At 37.4% G+C, this 23,822-nt stretch overlaps 1 protein-coding gene across 6 annotated transcripts in view; it reads right to left on the bottom strand.

Annotated features, from left to right (window-relative positions):
* Positions 1–2,292: 2,292 nt before the first annotated feature.
* Positions 2,293–23,822, bottom strand: part of rin2a (Ras and Rab interactor 2a) — a 50,494-nt gene continuing 28,964 nt past the window's right edge. For 4 of the 6 annotated variants that reach the window (XM_015363189.2, XM_015363193.2, XM_015363191.2 and 1 more), the window contains 9 exons: positions 21,252–21,441; positions 20,387–20,498; positions 19,181–19,253; positions 17,903–17,994; positions 13,901–15,034; positions 7,739–8,044; positions 6,550–6,681; positions 5,626–5,789; positions 2,293–5,207 (listed from right to left, as the gene is read on the bottom strand). In XM_015363189.2, coding sequence (XP_015218675.2) covers positions 4,884–5,207; positions 5,626–5,789; positions 6,550–6,681; positions 7,739–8,044; positions 13,901–15,034; positions 17,903–17,994; positions 19,181–19,253; positions 20,387–20,498; positions 21,252–21,441 — 2,527 coding nt within the window. In that variant the 3' untranslated portion in view covers positions 2,293–4,883. Of the gene's footprint in view, positions 5,208–5,578; positions 5,790–6,549; positions 6,682–7,738; positions 8,045–13,900; positions 15,035–17,902; positions 17,995–19,180; positions 19,254–20,386; positions 20,499–21,251; positions 21,442–23,822 lie in introns of all 6 variants that reach the window. The other 2 variants (XM_015363192.2, XM_015363195.2) reach the window with 2 other exon arrangements.

The raw sequence follows: 23,822 nt of genomic DNA, 5'->3' as shown, positions 1-23,822 counted from the left end.
AGAAAGTTTTATTTTATATTTATTTAATTTGAGAATGCCAGAGCAGGGCCAACAAAGCATTAAACAGTGCACAAAAGCCCCTAAACCACGGCAAAAAACAAAACAAATACACAAATTACATATTCTGGTTCAAAATGTTCCGACTGCTTTTATCGTGTCTCTTTTATCTTGAAGGTGTATTCTGGAATGCATTGCATGATGGTAAAGTAATATTTGAAGTTGAGGCTTTTCTAGGGTTACTTTTTCTAGGTAATTGTAAACTGATATGTTTCTGGGATTACACAAGGTTTTTAAATTGTTTTGATTTTTTCAGCAACGTGTAGTAACATTGTCTGAAACTGAGACAATGCAATCTGATTAGACTGTTGTCAACAACTGGATCCTCTGAAGTAGGAACAGTTTCGATGTGGAAGCAGAAGAATTATGACTTCAGAAATACAATTAACAAATCATCTTAAGTGAACAAAGTATCCTCTTCAGCAGTTCAGACAGAAACCTACATAATTCAAGTGTTTCTTTTAAAGTATGAATTTAAACACTCTTCCTTAGGGTAAATTATAGGTGCGCTCCATGACTTGGGTTGGTCATTTTCATTTCCTGCTCTCAGAGATAAGTCCTTTTGTGGGTTTGGCTTCTATTTGGGGAACAATGACTCGCTTTTTTAAAATAACATCTTGTATCAAAGGAAATCTGAGCCTCCTTTTTCAGAAATGAAAGAACAATTGCAGTGTGTAATATGTGCAGACTTTGATGCTGTGTGAGCTACCATTCAAGGAGAACAATCATTAACTAATGTGTACAAGCACTCTAGGTAACTACTGAGCATGCAGCTATAATAAAGTTCTTTATGATATATACTTCAATTCAGTCTATCATCTGTACTAATATATCTACAAGGAAAAAAACAGAGTAAACCTATTCAGTTCAATTCTCATCAGTTTACTCAACTCTCTGTTCTCTGCATTTGCTGTTCTTGCCATTTGAGCAAAGATTATATTCCTAATATCCAGTGCTCTCATCACAGCTCTGGTTCCCACCCTACAGCTTTACTCCCCAGAGACTCCCCAAAGTCTGGCTTAATTACAGGTGCTGGACAGCGAGAAAATATTTGAGCTGTGACTTTGTCTTTCCAGTGTCAAAAAAAGTCGGCTTTTAATATTCAAGTCAGCTAAACAAGACCAAAAATTTCTGATTTTCCAAGATCGTTATATCCACAGCTGTAAAGCACAGACTAAGCGTTCACTGCTGGCAAACCGATAAGGTGTAGCAAGACTAGTGCAGCAGGAGGGGGCTATTGTACCAGAAAGGGCCTTTATTACAGCACAATTTCATTTAGAAATCCAGGACAGTGGTAAAAGGATCATACTTTACAAAAGTCCCTCAAAAACATAACAGTGACGAGAAGAAGCCAAAAAGAATTCAAAGGGGCCAAAGAATGTACAACATTAAAAAGGCAAAATAGGAAAATATTTTTCAGAATATTTAAATTATTTCTCTTTAAGTTTATTGTAGAAAATATGGGTGAAATTTGTATTCAGTGATGGCACTGATCCATACAGCACAAGGAAGACTGAATAACTGGAAAGAAAAGGATTAGCAAAGTACTTTAATTGGACCCAGAGGAAGTGCATTTCATGTTTGAGAGGTCCAATGTCCAGAGCTAATTACAATCTCTGCTAAGGGGGACCCAGTACCCATACACTCCTCTGCCATTGATTAATCATTTAAAAAGTTAAAAGGTCTTTTGTAATAAAACACTCAGATGCCAATCTGAAGTACCTTTGAATTTGTCTGAATGTGAAGGGCATGAAGAGGCATGATTGATCATTTCAGATTTGAAAGTCATGAGTTATGCAAATTTTGCAAGACATGTTGAAGCTTCTTCCCATTTGGATGTGCCCTGCATGTGATTTACAATAGTGAAGACAGTGAGTTTCCTACAATTTACCTACTGAATACTATCTATACTATCTTTATCTTTACTAGCCTCAGGTTGCTTGAAATGAATACTAACCCATGCTTTGCAAATTGCTGTTGTACTTATAGAACAGCACCTCATTTGCACATTTAGAAGGCAAATATTTTGTGCATTCATATGTGTATTATGAAGACATCAGTTCAGTTAGACAATTTTATTTCTTGAAATAAGAAGCAGCTAATAAAAAGAGCTTACCTGATTTCTGCTAATAAATCATTTTTCCATTTGTGTAACTTGCTCAACTTGAAAAATGCTAATATATGATGAAGAGTCACCAGATTGTTAGAAATAATGACAGATTAGAACAAACTCACTTTGTTTATACATATCACAATTTATTGTGTGCAAATTGTAATCATTATTGAATACATAAAACAGCAGATAAGGGTTTTCAGGAAAGCATCCAGGGATAGATATCACTAGTATACAGTATGGTTTGGGGGGCAAAAAGGTACAAGCTACATATTGAGGAGTGTCAAATTACACGAAATCTGTGAAAAGTCCTGCACAGATAATACATAAATATACTTTTAAACATATATACCATCTTTATCAAAATGACAGTAAGTACAGTACTAAAAATGTACAATAACATGTATACAATTAGTCATTTTCCTATATTCCTATCAAATACCTAATATGTGCTTAAATACATTTACACTGTGAACTAGAAGCTTAGTGTTTCTAACAATGACCTTTAGCTGTCCTATTTCTTCAGTTTGAATCTTACATTTCCCAACATCAGCCTTCTCAAAAACTATCCCTTCATAGCTCTTTCTGCTACTTCTGCTTAAACATTTCCAAAATCAAATTCAGAAAAATATGGTGGTATTATCATAGTATAACAGAAACCAATGCCTTTTTAAATTTGATAAAGCATTCGTGTTATCAATGCATAATCTTTATCCAAAAATGTAATTGCTGACATTTTAACACCTATAAGAACATACAGCAGTGTACGTAAGTGCCATCTTGGTTTTTAAAAACCATGGTCAAAGGTCACATTGTTTTCTTCAATGTAGTTGTTACGTCCCTGTGTGTGGACAGTAACAGCAGGAAAACTAAATCCAAGGTATTTGCTTTCTACTGCTCTTGTTATTCTTTTTATTTAACGGAGAGCAACAAATTGTTTGCCAAGGACGGTTTTATTTCTTAGACTGGTTGAAACCATTTCTGAAGGTGGAGGGACATCTAAGGGGTATGCTGTAGTAGTTCAGGTGGGTAGCTGTGTCAGCATGCGTAGGCTGCAAAGGAACAAGTAATAGGTTTATTCCATGCTGAAAAAAAAAAAGAAAACACAACGTTTTGGCTGTGGAGCCTTCTTCATGTGTGATGTTTTTCAGCATGGAATAAACCTATTACTTGTTCATCCAAGGGGTATTACTAGCAACTTTCTATCACAAGCAAAAACTGTTACTTATTTGTAATGTAATGAATTGAACCCATTCAACTTGGAATGATTAAAAAAATCTTTCAAAACACTTCCTATCCTCTGTACCTTTTTCAAACACTTAACAGAGCTTTGCTATACTTTCAAACCAACCTGAGTAGGACACTCCTAGCAGTGGCACTTGAGAACATAAAAACTGCCTGAGAGGCCACTGGCATCAGACATCAGACTGTACCTATATTGGTACTCAACACAGACAATGTATAAATTCTTCTTAAGACAGCTAATTCCTGAAAACCCTTAAAACAAATATCATGGCATTTTCATGAAGATGCACATATTAACTCTAAGACCAGCAAGAGAGTTAACTTTAAAACCTTTTAGGAACCAGGCTATCTGTTGGTACCCTGGGTTGTACTTTAATATTATTCAGCATATGGGCCATTTAGTACCCAAGTGTTTTTTAAAAAGTATATATATCACAATGTTATACAATAAGCTTGTATCCCAAAGTTCAGCATACAGAGCTCAGTCAAGAGGTCCTGCATACTCAGTAGTTATATTATTATAAATTAGTAAATAGTGTGGCTTTTACAGATGGAAGTACACATTCTGTACCTATTAAGGTTATACTGACAAGAGCAAAATTATCCGAATTTTAGAGAAAACAAATCTCAACAGTGCCTGGTTCATAATGGTTCTCAAAAAGATGCATAACTACATACATGCAAAATATCCCAATAATTAATATAAAAAGACTATACAATCCTTAACCCACAGTTTACCAGCAACTGTAATACAAACTTGTTTCTAAATACAAAAAATATATATATGAAAACAGAAGACATTTTCCAATGAAAAAATGACACAGTCAGCTTTTCATTAGAGTCTTGTAGACAGGTTTAACCCATCCAAAACAGCACTGTAGAGGACAGTCCACTCACATGCTGACGACATAGGTTAAAGAATCAAGATACAGTAAAGTATGAGGAACCTGGATATCATTTTCAGACTACTTTAGCAATGCACTTGTTGATCTTCATTCTTTTTAGAAAATGATCAGTTTCCGCTTTTACCCAAACAGCAGACTTACTGCACTCAGAATCAAGTGTATCACTGCAAGTGGAATAGTGTCCTGATACAGAACACTTGTCTCAGTGTGATACCTGCAATCCAAGAACATTTCCAGAACAGCCCATTTTTAGTCTTCAAAACATGAAAACTGATTCAATGAAAGGGTTGTTGATAACAAACAATGTTCTTGCTCATCAACAACACCTAACCCACAACAGTTTTGTGGCTGGCATAAAGTGCACGTTTTTCATTTGTCTTTTTCACTGGTAATTTCGAAATATTTAAAGATGGCGGCTCCAAGATTTTTCTTAAGTCGTCCAAATTCATTCTTTAGCTTTCTCCCCAAAGAGGAGGTACTGAGCACAGCTTTCAAAGTTCTACTTCAAAGCCAATGATGTAGCTTAAGAACCACTCATCGTTTTTAAGGGTCGCTTTGCTGTCTCAGTTTGAAAGACAATTTCCGTTTTCTTCGTCAGATGGGAGGCAGATGTTGAGGTTGGAGGGACGTTTGTACACAAAATGAAAGGGCTGGGTGTGGGGTCTGCTGTGAATCTCTGCCTTGATCTTCTGAGGGTAGGTATCTGGAGCCAGCTGCTGGCTGGTCTCCCCCGTGAAGAGAAAGAGTGTGTAGTTCTCAGGGTCCTGAACTTTGAACTTCTCAGCACACAGCTGGCACACCTCCTCTGTGGTCGAATAGGGCTTCACCATCAGAGTTTTGGCTGTACAGCCACTGTTCACATCTTGGAAGGCAACCCTCAGGTAATTCTGGAAAGAGTAAGGACAAAGAACTGTGTTAAAGCAGAACCCATTTTAACTATCAAACTCAAGAACTGAGGCACATTTACCAGGATGCTCCAAACAAACAGCAGTCTTTATGGATAATCCAGTTATTTGCTATAAAGTCGGTGCATTTAATGGAATCTTTAACAGAATTTACAAATCAGGAGTTTCCTTTAAGAGCGCTGGCTTCTGTTTTAAAAGTCATTTTGTAATAAGAATGTAGGAGAACCCGTACAGAACTGGACAAAAAACAAACAGTGAGGTCCTTCAGCTGTAAACGTGGTAAACCATACTGTGACCAGGCACTCAGCCCTTGGCAGTTACTTGAATCTGAAAAGCATTTTCTCAAGACACACCACATGCAGATCGGATGTCTTCAGGTGGGACGGTCACGACCAGGTACCTGGAAGTCATCGACAGAGGGAGTGATGCGCTGGGTGGTCCGGCGCCGGTGCCACTGGTGAAGAGTGTTCCGGGTTTCAGAGCTCAGGATCCGTGCAGCCTGCTCCTCCTGGAAATTTTTGATCAAAGACATGGCTCCGTAGGCGCTGGTCAGGTAATACCCACCTGGGTAAAACAAGACAGAGTGAGACACAAATTCACCTGGGGTTAACAACTCTATTTTAAACTTGAATGTGACCTAAAATTTATGTCTAAAAGTGATACTTCTGAAAATGTCTCCGATGTGTGCAATGTTTTGGGCACGGAGTGTCGTATTTTACATAATGTTCTAGGCACTCTTTTGACCTCAAGAGGCATGTGTGCAACACAACACCTCCCAAGAAAAGTTTCTTAATTATCTCTATGTAGACAAAGAGCAGGAAGCACTGATAAAACAACGATCTCCAAGATCTCAATGTTCACACGACGCAACTTTGCCCACGGAAGCCTTCCTACTCTCCTAAAGTGTGTTAGTTTTCCTGTGGAAAAACAATGTAATTTCCCCTTTAACTTGGTAGCAGGCCATAGGATTATGATTTTCTGTAGGGGCCTCATGATTTAATGAAAGAACTTTTAATTCCAAATGGTTATTTGTGTTTAGAGAATTTCTTGAGAGGAAATAAGCTTATCAAAGTATCCAGGATTAAGTTCTGAACATTAATAAAGCCATAATAAAGTATTCCATTAATTCCAATAAGAATTTGTTAGCTACACAAAATAAATGACCATTTTACAGTTAAAAGATCATATTATTACCTCCAAAATATGGTTGTTTAAACATGTAAAATTGATCCCGTAAAATTACAAAGGAATGGAATTTCTGACCAGGACTAGAGAAAAGTCAGACACAGGGCAAATTGTGAGTGTGTAGTTTTAAAGGCTGTACCTTCTCCGTGAAGCAGAGAGGGATCCAGAAGCTCCATCATGTACTCAATCTCTGTGTCCAGCTCTGGCATGTCACACTGAGCCAGAACATAGGTCAACATTGGAAGGAAATCATCAGCTCCGTACATCCTCCCTGCGCACACAAACAATGGGGTCAGTGTCTCCGTTTCCAATCCGCTCTCACTCCACCCTGATTCCAAGATATTCTCATAGATCTGCAGTCTTGAACTTTCTTAGCTGGCGACTTTGTGAAGCCTCTGCTCCTATTCACTCCTTACACAAAACTGTGCTTGTTTTCTTTCTTACCTTTTGTTGTACACTTTTTCTAAATTTAAACAAAACATGCACTTAAAATCGAAATAATTCTATGTAACTCCACTGCATGTCTACAATTATAAGGAAACAGATGCTAAACATGTTAGTCATGGTTGATAAAAACAGAATTCTGTATAAAGCCACGTCTCATTTGATTATATTCCCAAACCTGTTAAGGAACTGGTTGTTGAGTAAATAACACTCATCAGGGAATAAACACAGCGTCCCTTAGCTCCAGTTAGTGACAACAGCTTGACTCAGTGAGCTCCCACAATAACTCTGTTACTGCCACAAGCAGACAACACAAATTGTTTAGGGATAACTGGCCAGCACACTTGTTAACTATTGAAATGCATTTGGTTAAGCCACCTAAACAAGAGACGGTAGCTTGGTCAATTAAACATATGGTTTTATAAACATAAAAAAACATTTAGTACTATATTGTTATAATTCATATTTTCAACCTTCTCTCCAAAGCCTTCTCTTGAAACATAAGCAAAAGGGAAATCCCCAACAAAATAAGCCTTTCCAAAGGGAAAAATAAACATCAACAGACTCAGAGAGGAGACTTTTCTGGAAAAACTGAAGGAAATGCGAATGTTGAGCCTTAGTTCCTCAAATGATGCCACTGATAAATGATAAAGCAACACAAGAACAGAAAAGGAGAAGTAAAATGAAATTAATATGTAACAGTGGACCTTTGCGCTATCCCACTGAAATCCCATTTTCATAGCAAATAAAACCCCTAAATATCTAAAAAGAGGACCCTGTACACTGAGCTATCTTCTGTATCATTTGCCTTTCCTGCAAAGTAGACACAAAACAAGCTGGCTGCATTTCATGAACAACCCTGCAAAACGTCAAAGTCAGAGTACCTGAGCTGTCCTCCATGACAGTGTAGATAAGCTTGCAGACCCGTAGCAGAAGCACCACCTTCTTCTCCGGCGAGTACATCTTCCGCATGTTGAGGAATTTGTGGCGGATCTTCTCGATGACCACGGAGTCCGGAGCTGCCGCATCCACCCCCAGGTCCTGGGGTTTCTTCTGTTTGACCAGGCACAGGTTGTCTCTCAGCTGCTTCCAAGACCCACTAGTCACCTGGAAGCTTTTCAAGCTGGCCTCTATATGACTCTTCAGGGGTTTCAAGATGCATTTGTGCATGGCCTTCTCCAAGACACTATCTGTAAAACAATGAGGGTAAGGGCCACGGTGAGTAAACTGCTGCTGACAAATCTGCACTTTGAACTAAATATTAAGATCTTTAATATTTTATGGTTGGTGTATTTATGGTAGCAAAGTAATTCAAAATGTCCCTGTTATTTTTTCTTTTTTCAAACAGATTAATTGAAACTCATACCTAAGCTTAATGTCCATTACAATGTAACTGAAATTCTGTTACAGCATAACTATCAATTCCAATTATTAAAATGTACTCATAAAAATAAGTAGAAATATGGAAAAAGCATAAAACCAGGTGAATATCGGATTTGTGCCATGTATTTGAAATCTGTTTTATAACACAGAGAGAATTCCCCCTCGTGTAATTCTAAGAAAAGGCAACCACATAATATTTTAATAGGTGCTCAGACACACTTGTGAATGCCAGTCTGCCCAAAAGCCTACTCGTCTTTTTCAAATCCCTTTCCTCTTCCTCCTTACAGTGGCTCAAGGGGAATGCCAGCCAAGAGGTATGCAGTCAGATCATCACTGACTTCCTATGGCCATGTAGGGTCATGTTGCTTACAGTAGAAGGAAGTTATGTATCAGTGTGGAAATGTTAACATTTGTTTTATCTGCAGGAGGTGGAGAAATTGATTGATTTTTACATAGTGTGCTTTTATAGCCATTGAGTACAGAACAAAAAACATTGATCGCAAAAACACCAAAGTCATTTCTTTTTGCAAATTAAAATAAAAAAAAGCAACAACTAGCTACACTACAGTTTACTAACTGCTGCAGATGCATAATAAGGGTACTTGTGGTGCAAAATGCTGACTACAAGACTAAATGTTGTAATCTCAGCATATTGCTTTAAAGGCATCTGTTTAAAACATAAATGTGCCTTTGCTTAATTGCATATGCATGGGGATGGAAAAAAGCCTTCCTATTATCTGGAGATCACAGAAGACATTCATTCCAGTCTGTTTGCCAGTCTGTTTTTGTAAGAAAAATAAATTTTAGCATCTATAGGTAAAGCAAACAGACAATGTAACACAAAAAGTTACTGAATACATTTAGCAGAAACAACTGGCATTTTCAAGCCATTATCTGTGACAAAAGCTTGTTTCAAAAAAGAAAAAAGGTCCCTTCGAAATGGATTTTAAAAAGAAATTAAAGTACAGTATTCACAGCTGTGATAGGTTATGCTTTGAAATGAAGCCTTCTTGCAAACGTAAATCTATATACATATATTTAGACTAGCAGTCTAGCATCTGTTATAATGTTGTAAGAACTGAAATAAATAAAAAGTTGCTTTTTTGGATAATAGATGTGATCTTTACCAATTTTCAATCTATTTTTTTAACATGTCTAGTGTAACATAGTGTAACAGCCCTGATAGGGCTGTGCTGGTGGAAATTCCTGGATTTGTGGCGAAGTTCTCTAGTGGCTAAAATTAGCTGTGTGGCCTCCTTATTGCTGCAGTGTCACAGCTTCCTCAGGATATGTCTAACATCTTCATCTCACCCATGCCCAGGATAACTTGCTATTCATGACAGAGTGCTGTAAAGCAAAACTAAATGCAGCATGTTCCAGCATGCTTCAGGATTAAGGACTTCTGATGCAGTGCTAGCGTAAAACTACACCTAAATAAGCTAAATGAGAACTGTACAGATTTTCAAAAGTTTTTTTTACTTATATTGACAGGAATGAAGGATTGAATCCACAGTTACTCACAGAATGGTTTTAGTTACAGATCATTTGTTGGCAGCAAGACAGGCCAGTTCAGGTAGTTTAAAAGCTGAAAACACAACTGCATGGGCTGAAGTGGGTCTTTGATATAAGACAGGACATTGCTTAGGACATCAGAAAGTCTAAATAGCTTGCTGTACTTAGGGTTAAGTGCTGGAGAGGAAGAAGGTTTTCTTGATGATATACATAAAGTAGGGTTTAACTCATTATCTTCTTTCATAGGAATGTACACTGTTCATTTTCTGTCTAGTTATCATTTTATCATATCAAGATCCCCAGTGAATTAAGTAGCAGCAATGGCAGTTTCCCAATTTTTTCAAAAGGGAAAAAAAAACAAGTTTTACCAGACAAACAATGAATTACCGTTCTTTAAACACTCCCACATTTTGAATCCTGCCCTCAAGGCTGTACCTAACGTCTTGACCAGGGCAGGGAATTCCAGTGCTCAGTTATCACAGGTTTTAGAGACACCTTTCGAATAGCGCCAGAGTAAAACTTATAAATCACAGCTAATGTAGTTTTTTATCCACTGAATTTGTTGTTAATTAAAGAAGAAGCGAATGAGGAATGAAAACCAGAAATAAACACAGCACTCAAAGACCAGAGTTTCCTCCTCCTATTCTTAACTCAGAATAAATGATCTCTCTTGACTATGGAGATACATATACTGGCATTAAAATTCATTTATAAGCTGGCCTTCAGCCCCATCAGTATTTAATATCCTGTGCTGAGCACAAACATGTCCAGGAATTATTTGCACAAATCGCTGTCTAGATCACTTGCTTTTCTCTTGCATTAAGAAAACCCAATATGTCTGCCACATGGTCAGGTTCGCTTACACCAGTACTGTTTACTTTCTGCCACCTCTCTATTCCTCACAGACTCGTAGATATGGCAATAATCAGGAAAATGTATTAGGTGTCCTTCAAGTGTCTGTCGGTACCCTTTGTGTCACCTAAAAATATGTACTATCAAACATCTGTTTAAATTTATAATAACGTGGAGTAATTTCGTCTCCTTTTTAACTTTTGTTTATAAAGGCAAAAAACAGAGTATGAGAAAAAAAACAATTTAATGAAACTCTCATCCTTGCAGTCTCTGTGATATTTTCCCATGTATTTTCTTGGGATAGATGTCTGTCTGTAGCTTTTTAGAATAACAAAGAAGCCTCACACAGACACAATACACACTGACTAAAACACTTGTTAACAGTATAACAAAGCTGCATAGAACAAAGAAACCTGTGATTTTACCACATTCCAATAAGGTTCTCTTGCTGTCTACGTAACTGAATAAAACGTTGCCTAAAGTGAATAGCACAAGTCTTTAATCCAGGATGAAAAAGGCATACTGTAACTGTAATAATAACCACACTATGCGGCAACATTTTGGCTTAAAAAAACCTTAGAGATTTGCTTGATCAAACATGTTTCCAAGAAACAAAACTCATAGAGTAGTAGCTTGATTATTTCCATTTTTGTCACTGTAAGAAAAGATAAGGGCACCTTTATATTATTTCCTTGGTGTTGATGCTATTGTTTTTCATCAGCTGTTTCTGCACTGATGCACAAAAACCCGCAGTGCAGTGAGAAATATTAATACATGTGACTGTGATACATATCCTCTGCTTTATCTGCGTTTGTGCAATGTTTTTCACGCTACACTGCGGTTTAATTGACATTTTACAGCAGATTACTTCCTCATAGAGCTAATGATATACTATAAAGGCCTTGAACGTCTTTATACACATAACTAGGCACCATAAATGACGTAGTCATATTGACTAAGTAAGATGTATTTCAAGGAAGCCACCTGCTGACTGTAATAAGACACAGTATGAATGCGGGGTCATAGCCAGGAAATAATAGAGCTAGCACTTCTGTTCCAAAACACGTGATCTACTGCTAGGTGCACTCTAACATCTTTCCATCTTCCTGATGCCATAATGTAATACTTATTTTATATGCTGAAATGAAAAGCCCTTAACTTCCAAATTAAAAGACATGTGCAATATCACATCTGCTTTACTGCCCTCACCAAATATTTCATGGTCATGCTGACCTACGTGCATATCTGGAAGCTCCAATTTCAGATGACTAACCCACAGAACAAAGTTGCAGACCAGCCTCTAAATAAAACACTGCTACCCGGTGACCTTTCAAAAGTGCTTCCAGGACAAATATCCCGAAGACATGGACATGTTCAGTAATGTATAGCTGGATATATTTCTTGGAAACAATATATGAAATCTACCGGCATCAGAATGACTTTTATTGTAGTTTACGTGCATTATGCAATCAGTACTGCTACAGTGTGCATTTCTAGGGCACAAATTTGATGAATACATTTATGGTTTAGGGATATTATATACCAGACTGTTAAATTGGTCTGGGAAGAATGTGATTTGGGAGAAAAAAATATTAAAGTTTATTTTATTGTTAACCTAAGGTAAACCTATTACTTAGTGTGTTGATTAAAAATGTTAACTTCAATGTATTTTTGTAAAAATGGTTAAAACAGATTGAGCATGTTTCATATATTGCCCTACCTCTGCATTTTTTAATAATGTTTAATGTTCTATAATAATGCAATTACCATATCAAAGCAGCTGTTTGTGTATCAATTACACAAACATACTGTAAGTTGAGTTAATATATCAACTCTTCATTCGTAGTAAAACTTACTCCATGACATTTTGTGGAATTCAAATCAATTGCAGACTAATCTATATGAAATTATAACTCAATTTGCATATTAGATCTAAATTTAGGGCTCCTTTAAATAAAAGGTGTTAACGGCCTCAACAGCTATAGAGCTTTTTTAATATATACAGATGTGTTTAAGTCATATTATTTCTGTTATGATGTAAACTTTTGTTGCAGAGTTTGAAGCTGACATAACTGTACTTTATTTGTACAGCAGATAGCCCGATGAATACTATGCAGCTTCCTAACAATGCTCCACTTGTTGGTAATGTAATAATAGTATAGTATTAATTCAAACTCAAAATACAAGGATCTAGTTTCCTTTGTCACAATTTAAAATATGCACACATATCTTCAACAATTACCAACATGTAAGGACACAGAGTTCTGTATTTACATTTTACACATAAATTATTCAGCTTGGCTTCTGTTTTCAAAGAAGACCTCTGTTAGACTTAGTTAAAGTAAAATGCCCTTTATCCCACATACAGCTTAGGATAATGTACAAAGAAAGACATCTGCAAAGTTTCAGAGCTCCAGAACATAAAGTTGATTGATTTCTGATCGGATTCTCATTTTAATATTTTAATCTTATATTATACTTATATATAGTATATTTTGAACCTCTCGCAGTTGGTAACTAAGGTGCAGTTTCTGTTAAAACTATGTCAAATAAAAGATACTTGAAATAAGTTGTTTGATTATTATAACCTATGTCAGAATCATTCCAGCAAGATTACATGTCTTCTAAGTCAAAAACAGAAGGTTTTATGTATCTGTATCTCATCCCTGACAAGTGCCAAGGAACTTGCAGACTCACAGGAGACCACACCTTCTCATTCTGGCAGGTCCCTACAGATACTCAGAGGGAGAACAGTACCTCCCTCAGCCATTCCTGGCTCTGGGAGCTCTTTTCCTCTCAAAAATGTATTTCAGCAACAGTTTTCACACAACATTAAACACTACCTTTCACTTACTTTAGAAATGGCACTGCATGGCAGTCAGCCCATATGGCTGATGATGTTTTTCCAGTTTCAAATGTCTATGCAATGCCATGCTGTTCTATAATCTTATCTCTTTTAGAAATAGTTATTATCACTGTGTGCCTTTTAAGCATCCTAGTCACACAATCTGATTTAGTTACTCAGTTAAACACATTAAAGTTGAAATGTCAAATTCAGCAGTGTGCATGGCAACAGTATAAGAGTTTTAGAGAACCTTTTCATCTGCTGTCAAGAAGTTATTTTCTTCTAGAAGTTCAGACAAAAGAAATCTAGGAATAAGCATCAAGTCAATCTATTATAAATCCACTATTATGGACGACAGTATTTTTCTTATTCTTATTTTAACGTATTCTTATTCCACTTCAAGCTCCCATCACTATCAGAGAAAGCATGCACAAAGCACATTTCCATGACTTACCAACTTCTTCTTCTGGAATGAAGGACTCAATCGGAGGATCAAGTTCAGAGCTTTGCACCAGGTAAGATTTCACTTGTGTAATGAACTGGCGGATAGTCTGCAGCATGTCCAGGCCTGATATATGACAGTCCTTATTTTCCTGCGAGAAGCTGATGTAATCTTGCACAAGACACCCAAAGTAAGTGCCCTTGTCCTTGGAGAGATCAGCTATTCTTCTCACCATCCTCTTCTCGGGGGTCAAGAAGTTGTTAAACACACCGCTGACCTTGCGGAACTGGCCCTTCAAGCCACGGGGTAGGACGAAGGTGCTGCTGTGCTTCTTCTTGGATTTTATCGGTGGGGGGCTGATGTCCTGGTCACTCTCTACCCCATACTCTTCCTCCAAGCTGCTGTCACCTGCGCCTGCTGGCCCTACAGGCAGGGGGTAGCTCTGATCGATTTCCAGTGAATCCGAAGAGGACGTGGAGATGCTCATGTCACTTAGCCTCTGCCTGCCTTCCTCACGCTGCTGCTCCTGCGAGCCAGGTAGAGTATTCGTGCTGGGGCTGCTGGCCAGGATGGGCTCCATTTGCGGACATTTACTCCTGCTCCTCTCCAGGGCCTGCTGGATGGTGTGATCAGCCAGGACTGCATTTCTTCTACTTTCTACTTCTGGCACGCTCATCTGCTTCCAGGGTCGCGGTGGAGGAACAGGAATGCTCTTCTTTGGGGAAGTGTTGAGCATGGATCCCATGGTTTCCTCGTCTTCACGTTGTCTCACCCAGCTGATGGTCTCAGGCATGCTCATCTGTTTGACAGTCGGCTTTATTTGAGTCTTGGGTGGAGGGGGTCTAGGGGGGGGAATACGAGTCTTATTTTGGGTACTGGACTCTCGCGTTTTGGAGCGCTTGACGGAACCCCCGCTGCTGCCTTCTTGCCGATGCACTTCTAGGAACAGAGGGTTAACGAAGCAGAGAGCCCCGTTGGTCTGGCCGCATTCCAGCTCTGAAGGCGTGCGAGTCCTGAGCGGAGGCAGACTGTCGGAGGGAGAGACCTGCTGTTGCCTCTGCAGTCTGCAAACACTGTTCGACGCAGAGGGATGTGAAGAAGGTGTGGGGGTTCTTTTGCTGTTGCAGACAGGAATATCCCAAAACCCTGCAAAAGGCCAAGAGGGAAAGCGTTGGTCAAAATAATAAAAGAAGTAGCGCCCGAGTCCGTCTGCACTTGTTCAGTGCAGAACACGGCAGCCTGAAAGAAACTGCACTCAGCTGTACAGTGAAGTTTTAATCTGAAGCTGAAATGCCAGCTCACACCCCTGCTTCTCGGGTGACTCAGGCAATGAGAAACTACAGTGGGTGGAACTTAAATGCACACTCCCTCACTCAGTCGCTTTCCTGTTATGCTACACTGAGGGAAAACTTTTTTTAAAGTTATTTTTCTGTCAGTGTTTTCCACCTCACCGTAGTTGTATTTTTTCTTGTTTTTTTCCCTTCATACTTATATCTCTACTATGACATTTACTTATATTTCCATACCAACATTTTTCTTTCTCAAATAAGGAAATTTCTAATGAAAAATAAATTTGGTTCCAAAACACTGAGCAGTATATATGTAGTTTTACTCACACTTGGAAAAGTAATTCCAAAACATACATTAACATAATACTTCTTGCAGAGAAAGAATCACCTTGGATGAACACGAAAAGCTGTGAGAAATGTTTTAAGGCAAACAGGTTTGGATCGATGGTAATAGGGAAATACTGCTTAGGAAGTGTGCAACCTCCTTATCCAGCAGTTTGAAACATTTCCAAGAACCTAAAGAATCAGACACCTGTAATCCATTATTCAGTAATTCCTGAAAAGAAGATATACTCTCAGGCATTTGCCTTCTCAAAGTTCACCTTTTAAATCTCGTGGATTTAAAGGGTAAACAGAAGCGGTCCTTTTATCCTGGAATTCGCTAAATTTCTGGTTCTGCTATCGAGTATTAATTAACTGGTATTTATGATAAAACTAAATATCCCTTAATTCGCAAGTCACATAAATGATGAAGTACTACAACCCAAGTATAAAATCCAGCAAGAGGCGAAAAATATTAATAAAACCCAGAAACTGGAAAAAAATGTCAAAAAATGTCAGCAAGACAGAAGTTCAACTGCAAGCCAATTAGAAATCTTGCTTTTAATGAGAGTTGGGAAAAAAAGGAAACTGTCTCACAAAGATTTTAAAAAACAGGTTGATTAACAGGTTGTTGTTAAACAAAGGAAATTCCTGGAAGCATTCAGAAAGTCCATTACAACATACACAGAAAATGTAACAAGATACTGAGAGGACTAACTGTAACCACTCCTGTCATGAAGGTGCTGCAATAATGCCAAGACTCGCATACCTATGCTGGTAAAGCAAGGGAATGTCCATGCCTGGAGGTTCTTTTCTTTTTTTCCAGAATGCTGGAAATGCCCAGTATCTGCCTGTAGCTAGAGTCTCTACTGATTTCTGGGGGGAAGACACGAGTAACCTGACAGAGTAATTTGGTTACAAAATCTATAATATTTGGTGTTCTCATAAAAATTCAAGAAATACTTAGGCAGAAGGTCTCTATCAGAAAGGTCGGATGAAAAAAGCATGGCTGCTTGGCCATGAAAAGACAAACACAGGTGTCAAGCATTGCAGATACATGCACCCCACAGTAATGTCCAACAGATTTGAAAAAAAGTCTCCTAATCTTTCCCTCCCACAAGATCACAAGAATCGTTTCAAACAAGAGGAGACCATTCTGCATTGTGAAACAAAAAAAATGCATGTTGCGTTTAGGTAACCAAGCTTGGACATGTTTGTACTACAAGCTTTTGTAAAAACAAAAATGCTAAAAAATAAACTTTATTTAACACAGCAGTACCCAGTACTCATACTTCAGCATTATTGTTGGCACAATATTTTCCAATAAGACAACATTTAACACTGATAAGTCGTCTGTGACAGGTGGTCTTATGAATAAAACATTAAATACATAGTAATTCCCGAAGTCACGAACTTGAATGAATATTTCGGTTACTGAGTGCCATACGTGCTAAAAGACACCAAACCACACTATGTTTGGGCAGAATGGAAACAAACACAAAATGAGAGCTAACATTTAAAAGGTTAGTTAGTTCCAAAGAAATCATTTGAAAACTACAGCCTAAAAATAGATATTCACATAGCCTGGGAGAAGCAGAAAACACTTTATGTACAGATTTTGCTCATTGAAAACCACATAAGGGAGAAAAAGAGTTCCAGATGAATGCAAGTGTCAAAGAGAATGTTCCCACACAAGGTACGTTGAGCTAATGTTTTGTCTGCATCAGATCATGTATTACTGTAACAGTGCCGAAAAAAAAGCTAATTGACTGATCATATGAAGGAAGACAATGTATAATTTAGAATTAACAAGCTAAGATTTATTTCATAACATTCAATAAAATGCAATGTTACAATTTCTTCTTACAATTAGCTGTAACTGCAGATACAATTCTTTACTAAGACTTCCTTCAGCAGCCCCTTTTCCATACTTCAATCAAACAGGTTTAGAGTTGCCCGTGTTAGAAAAAAGCATAACATATAAAAATATTTTCCATCTAATACAGATTCTACTGAGTATAAGGGGTTTCCCCATGATGCTGAAAGTACAGTATCAGTCACCACTTTGATTTTGTCATAACACTTTTGTGTTACTAGCAAGAAATGCAAACGCTAGATGATTTTGCCTGCCCTTTTCAGCTCGTTTATTGTGCTTTGATCTGAAGTCTATTTACAAAGGTTCCTGAGCAAGAAAAAATTATTGACAAGGAAAAGAACCCCAACTTCATGATCTTCAAACCGAAATAATTGCATTTCCATATTTAGATAGAAAGAGAAATTTGAAAACCAGGGGGGGGATCTGAAATCCAACTTACAGTGTTAACAGATCAGTTTAAAATGCATAATTACAGACCAGGGGAGTTTTTCCATTTGACAAAAAGAAAAACATAGGAGCAGGGCTTACCGACTTCCAGCTGAGCCACTTCTTCCAGATCTGTCTGAGTCTTAGCACTGGCTATTGCCTCTGGAAGCTTCAAGGTAAATGGTAGGACATCCCTTTTCAGAAAAAGGACAAGGATTTAGCCAGGCCTCCTCTAAAAGAGAAAGTGTGGACTTTCATCTGTTACATATTATTTAACACAGAGGAAGCTGCAGCTGCCTAAATGCTTTGGGCAGCACTTCTGAGAGGAGGGGTCTGTTTATTTTCGGACTTCAGATAGCAACTCCTGGAGAAAAAGAAGTATCTCTGCAAGAGTGACCTGCTGTTTCAATGTTTAACAGTGTCAAAGGTGTACATATAAATTTTGGATCAAGGTGTTGCATTTCCTGTGGTCTTGGAACCAATCTGTTCTTTATTTGTTTCTGCCAAGCTAGCAGACCATAAATGCAGACATTTGTGTTGTAATGCAAGGTACTAATCTAGACGTTTAGTTGGTAGTTTACCCATCACCTCTTTCAATTCAGTTTTCTTAGATCTGTCTTGTAATGCAAGATAAAACAGACTACCTTTTCCAAAACATTGTCAGCACATTCAAATGTGCACTTTTACACTGAAATAATGAATAATTTTCTTATAAACAAATTCATTTTTCCTATTACGTTTTGTTCATCACCTCCTGTTTAAATGCAAAGAAAGCAAAAGAAATCAACATTGCAACATTATCTACCTACAATTTGTTTTTTTCCCCATATATCCTAAAAAAACTGTCTGTCTTTTGTCTGTGAAGAAACATATTACACTAAACATCCAAAGTTAGTTTCTATGCAGACTCCACAGATATTTAAATTTGGCTAATGTTAAAACAGAAGTATTAGAATACTGGGGGCTTAGCGGTATATTCTTATACAGAGGAGGAGTAGAATTTATACCCTTTTTTAACAGAGATTTCATCGTATCAGTAAGCCTATAGATTTGAACAAAAGTATCTCTTTCTCATTCTTCATTCAGCTTATCAGATTGCACTTGTGGAAAGAGTTACAGCTGTTTGACCTGATCAACAGCTGTAGTAACTTAAGACTCTCTAAGATGGTCGACAGAAATGGAAAAAATATATATCCATAACAATTAAGGGTTTGTTTCAGAGTAACAATGGGTTGAAGCACAATGCATGCATTTTGTATGGAGAGAATAAAACACTTTTTACAGTATGTAAAGCATGAAGTATGAAAGCATACATATGAATTGACTACATCACGCACTCCTGTATTAGACCAACGGCAGTTTAATCTTAGAGTTTCTTACCTGCTGATGCAGTAGAAAGCAATAAGTCGAAACAAATCTGCAAAACTAATTCCAGACCCCTCCACAGAGAACGCTGGAGAAAAAGGTATATATTGCATAAGTGTTCATATAAGTGTTTGTACATGTTCATATGTACATAAACATACTGTATTATTATATGCAGTGCTTCACATGCCCAATGGAATCTCTAATGTTTTTTTTTCCACACCACCATACTGCCTATAAATGGGCTTGACCTGTTTTTTTAGAGTGGAAGAGAAGAATGTTTTGATATTTGAGAAGCTATTGGCCTACTATGGTGATATAAAACATCTGGGCTGCTGTCTGTGAGCAAAAACAATCTGGAGAGTTCACAGTCTGTTAGTAATTCCTGTTCTATAGTTTTAAACACAAAAACAACCTGCTAGCCTTTTAATGTTTAACAAAATCGCCTTTAGTGAGTAAGAGATTAACTCCTGGCTAGCAATAAACCATACCTTGTTTGACTTTACTGCTATTTTATTACTCTTTAAATAGATGACAACAAGGTTGTAGAGTCATCCTCATTTATAAACTTTAGTGTACCAAAGATCAGCACACTGCTATTTCATTTTCAAACTTTTACTGAATAAAACAAATCCAACTCAGTGCCTATCTCAATGTTCAAAAGGCTATTGCCCTTGGTAACTTGCATGAATAGCACAGAGTGTTTATTGTTCAGCTACTCTGAAAATACCACAGGAAAAATAAATAAAAACATGTTTTTTAATATTCACATAGATGCCAAGACTGAAGCATTTGAGTTAATGAAATCATTAGATAACGATTAATGAAGCTATTCACAAGCACAAAGAGAAAACAATCATTGTACACACCACATTGCATCATCTTAAATAGAGAGACAGTGTTCAGGATAAGGAAGAGAACAATGAACTCTAGAACAATGAAGTTCTACTCTCTTTCCCTTTGTCTACACAACATGTAGGAAGGGCAGGAAGTTTACTTTGACACACTGCATTATTGACTTTTCAGGCTGTATGAAAAGGTGGTTACATAGTACCAAGCCTTATCTGTGCTACATGCCAGAGGGCATTAGTAATACAAGCCTCTAAGGGAGATTTAGCTCAGAGAAAATAAACATGCCAGCTTTTAAAACTGCAGACGGTGAAGCAACTTGTATATAAAAGCTAATATGTGTATGTACTGTATGTATGGATGGACACTCACTGTATTGACTCTCTTTCACAGGAAAGTCTTTGATTGGAGGCCCAAACTCACTGTCAAGGCGCAGGGAGATAACTTTCTTCTGCAGCTTTGTTGATTTCCTCACAAGGAATATCTAAACAGAAGAAGGCCATCAAGCTGATGAAGCTGTTTTGTCTGTTGGTCATTGTACCAATTCCTTAGATTCTGCTGAATTTCCAAAGCAGAAAATGCTGATGAAAGTGTCTGGGCCAGTTAAAAACAGGGATGACTGAAATACACATACGGTTTTATTTTGTACAGTCTTGTGAGGTACTTCAAGTTAAGCTTTATACTAAAATGTTTTTATTTTATTTTAGGTATTTTATTAATGGAGCACCTCTAAATAACCTAGTTTTGAGTGAAAAAAATCTCTTAGTGATTCTTTAAGTTCCCAAATAATAACTGAAGAAAATACAATGAATTTTGTACTTGACAAAACAATTATTGGGAAAGATAAAGTGTTAGGTAACACTTAAAACATGCACGTCATTCTCCTTGGAGTATGCCAAAATGTAAATTACTGTTACAGATAGCTGCCCTTAACTTTTCAGCTAATGCCTGGGTGGGGGTAAAATATAACCTGATGACACTGGAAAAGGTATGCTAGGATAGATCCTGAAAAAAAGAGAAGAATAATCACCTGTTTCAGTGTTCACTATTTATATCCTTGCTGCTGAAGTGGTAGGGCTTGCACAATACAAGTTCCCAGTGCTGTTTTTTTCTGTGATATAATAATACATTGGTGAACTAAAGATTCTAAAAGTGAACAGGGAAATATAAAAAGCCTTCACACCAAATGCAGATTCTGTAATGCTGAAAGCCTCTATAATCCATTCAAAGTTCTCACCCCCGGTGGTTGCTGTTGGAGAATCTGTGCTGCCTCCTCATCACTCAGGTGAAGGAGCAGCCACACTGGGTGAGTCTGAGTCAGGCGGTCCAAGATACTGATCTTTCTCTTTAAGGAATCGTAGCCTGAGTCCCTGGCACTGCCCATTGTGTCCTGAAGGTACAGGCTGTTAATGTCCTCTTCTAAGCTGCTGCAAAGCAGAGATGCACATTAACTACCACAACACCTTGAGGGTTTAAAAGGATGAAAATATCCTCATTAAAATATTTTCCAGCACGGCATTTGATCTTGTGGATTTCAGATAATCCTTAAAGTGTTAACATTAACCAAAAGTCATGTGAACTCCACAGTCTTCTCCTTTAGTTTAAGTACTGGTGTCCTATGTAAAAAAAATCATACTTCTGTTTGCACTTGACTCACAAGTACTTTGTACTGATGAACATAAAAAACAAACATTCTAATATAATTATATTGTTATCTGATGCAGTGGATTGTAGCAACATACCAATAGATGGCCATCTTTCCTTTTGTCCTTCTTTATCCCTGAACACTGACTGCTGATGTTCAGGTACGACAGTTTAACATCGAAAAAAAATCACTTGCTTCTGCACCCTCACCACAGGTACTTCCTGCGAAATAGATTTAAGTTGGCCTTTTCTGATGAAATAACAACCCTCCGCTGGTGGTTTTGATGTGGGATCTCCTCCTCCACGCCTCCATTACGCAAAACCGACACTCAACATTAAACTGGAATTTAGAATAAAATTGTCCCCCCCCCTCCAACAACGGCTGAAAAACACACTAATGCAGAACACCTAGAATGATTATTCTGAACATGAACAGAAGAATGAACATGAAAAGATTTTATGAAAACATATATATAAAACAGAAGATAATACTTTTAAGTTTTTAGCCATGGTCATTCTACACCATGGATAAAAAAAAATCAGTTTACTCTTCCACTGTTCATAGCACATTTCACTGGGTTTCTTTGTGCTTTAACTTGCTGTCATCCTGACTTCACTAAGTTCTGCCATCTTTTTAACTGGACTGCACTGCCCTTCATCTAAGAGTTCATCACCAGAATCATATCAGGCTTTTCTAATCAGCTATGAGACTGAGAACAGTCATGATGAGAAAGAAATGCTTCCCCCTGCTGGCAGATAGCATGATGACTGATTATTGCAGATGGGGACATTTATGTAGATTGACATTACCAAACCTTTCCAACTGTAACACTTTTAACAAAAGTCTATTTTGAACTAAGGGATCATCACTGATATTTGCCATAAATCATACTAGCTTATTTTACAGTGTAAGTCAGCAGATCCTTGTTTGCCTTCATCCGACTGGGTTTACTGTGTGAAAATTCACACCAACTAGACTGAGGGTGATAGGATTTACTTTGTGCTCCATCTGGAGACCCTTAGAGGATGCTCTGGGTGGGTGGTGGTGGCAGGAAGTGGACACTAGACTCTCAGTTGAATCTTGAAAATAAAAATAACATCCATCTAAGGATTTACTTTGTTTTACTATTTTATATTACAGGATTTGTAACTTATTGACCACTGTCTATTAAAAGGTCATGAAGGTAAAAAAATAGGAGAGTTGTCATTTGCAAAACACCACTGGACTTAAATACTTTAAAATAAAATTACATCATAATTATTTTTAAAATAGTCCAATAGGGAAATAGAATAGTTGGTGACAATATTTAAGGTTTTATGATGAAGTACTCAGTAGACTTGGAAGGAAGTATGCACAGAAACCCAATAGCTTATTTTTTTAGAGTTGCAATTTCCCAGAAAAGGAAAGAGGAAATACGCACAGGACTTTAAGTCACCTGGTGCTCAAACTTCCAAGCTTGGACAATGCAACTGAGAACTGGGATTTAAATTGTGTAGATTAACAAAAACATTGAATCTTTTCTTTCATTCATGCTATTTACACAATAATTAATAATAAAAAACAAAATGGAAAGAGACAAGTAAGAAACGTTAAAAATGAATATGCACTTGCGTCATATTATACGTCAAGACTCCTGTCTACACGAACAAGTGATGATTCAGATAAATTTAGCAGGATTTGAAAAAAGGGAAGTGATTTGTCTCATGCATTACCACAATATACTGAAATGTTATTTTCTGTCAGTGGCACAAAGAATGTGCTTATACATTTATGAGTTCCTTCTAAATCCCAAGAGTACACTCTTGTACTTATGACAATGATGTTTATGTTGCATAATTAATAGTGCAACTTCATTTTAAACACTATTGCTAAATCCAGTACTTGAACAACAAAACACGGTTAGCCAAACATTAAAGGAATTGCCTTCTTCGTTTGAAATAATTTTCACAACTTACTGATACTAACTGGACTGTACACTTTATCCTCAAAATGAGCACCTATCCTTAGCAGTGAAAAAAATTAAATTTTTCTATTACATTTCTTTCTACACTGGGATGTGCTCCTGTTTTACCAACAATGGTAATGTAGTCTCAATTGTTCCGGTCATGCAGAATCTAGATAACAAAAAAGTATAACAGCGACCATCATATCTCATGACTATTT

The sequence above is a fragment of the Lepisosteus oculatus genome, chromosome 17 (genome assembly GCF_040954835.1).
Source record: "Lepisosteus oculatus isolate fLepOcu1 chromosome 17, fLepOcu1.hap2, whole genome shotgun sequence".
NCBI classification, from domain to species: domain Eukaryota; kingdom Metazoa; phylum Chordata; class Actinopteri; order Semionotiformes; family Lepisosteidae; genus Lepisosteus; species Lepisosteus oculatus.
Note: the sequence above shows the minus strand (reverse complement) of the source record. Positions and strands in the feature narration are given on the sequence as shown.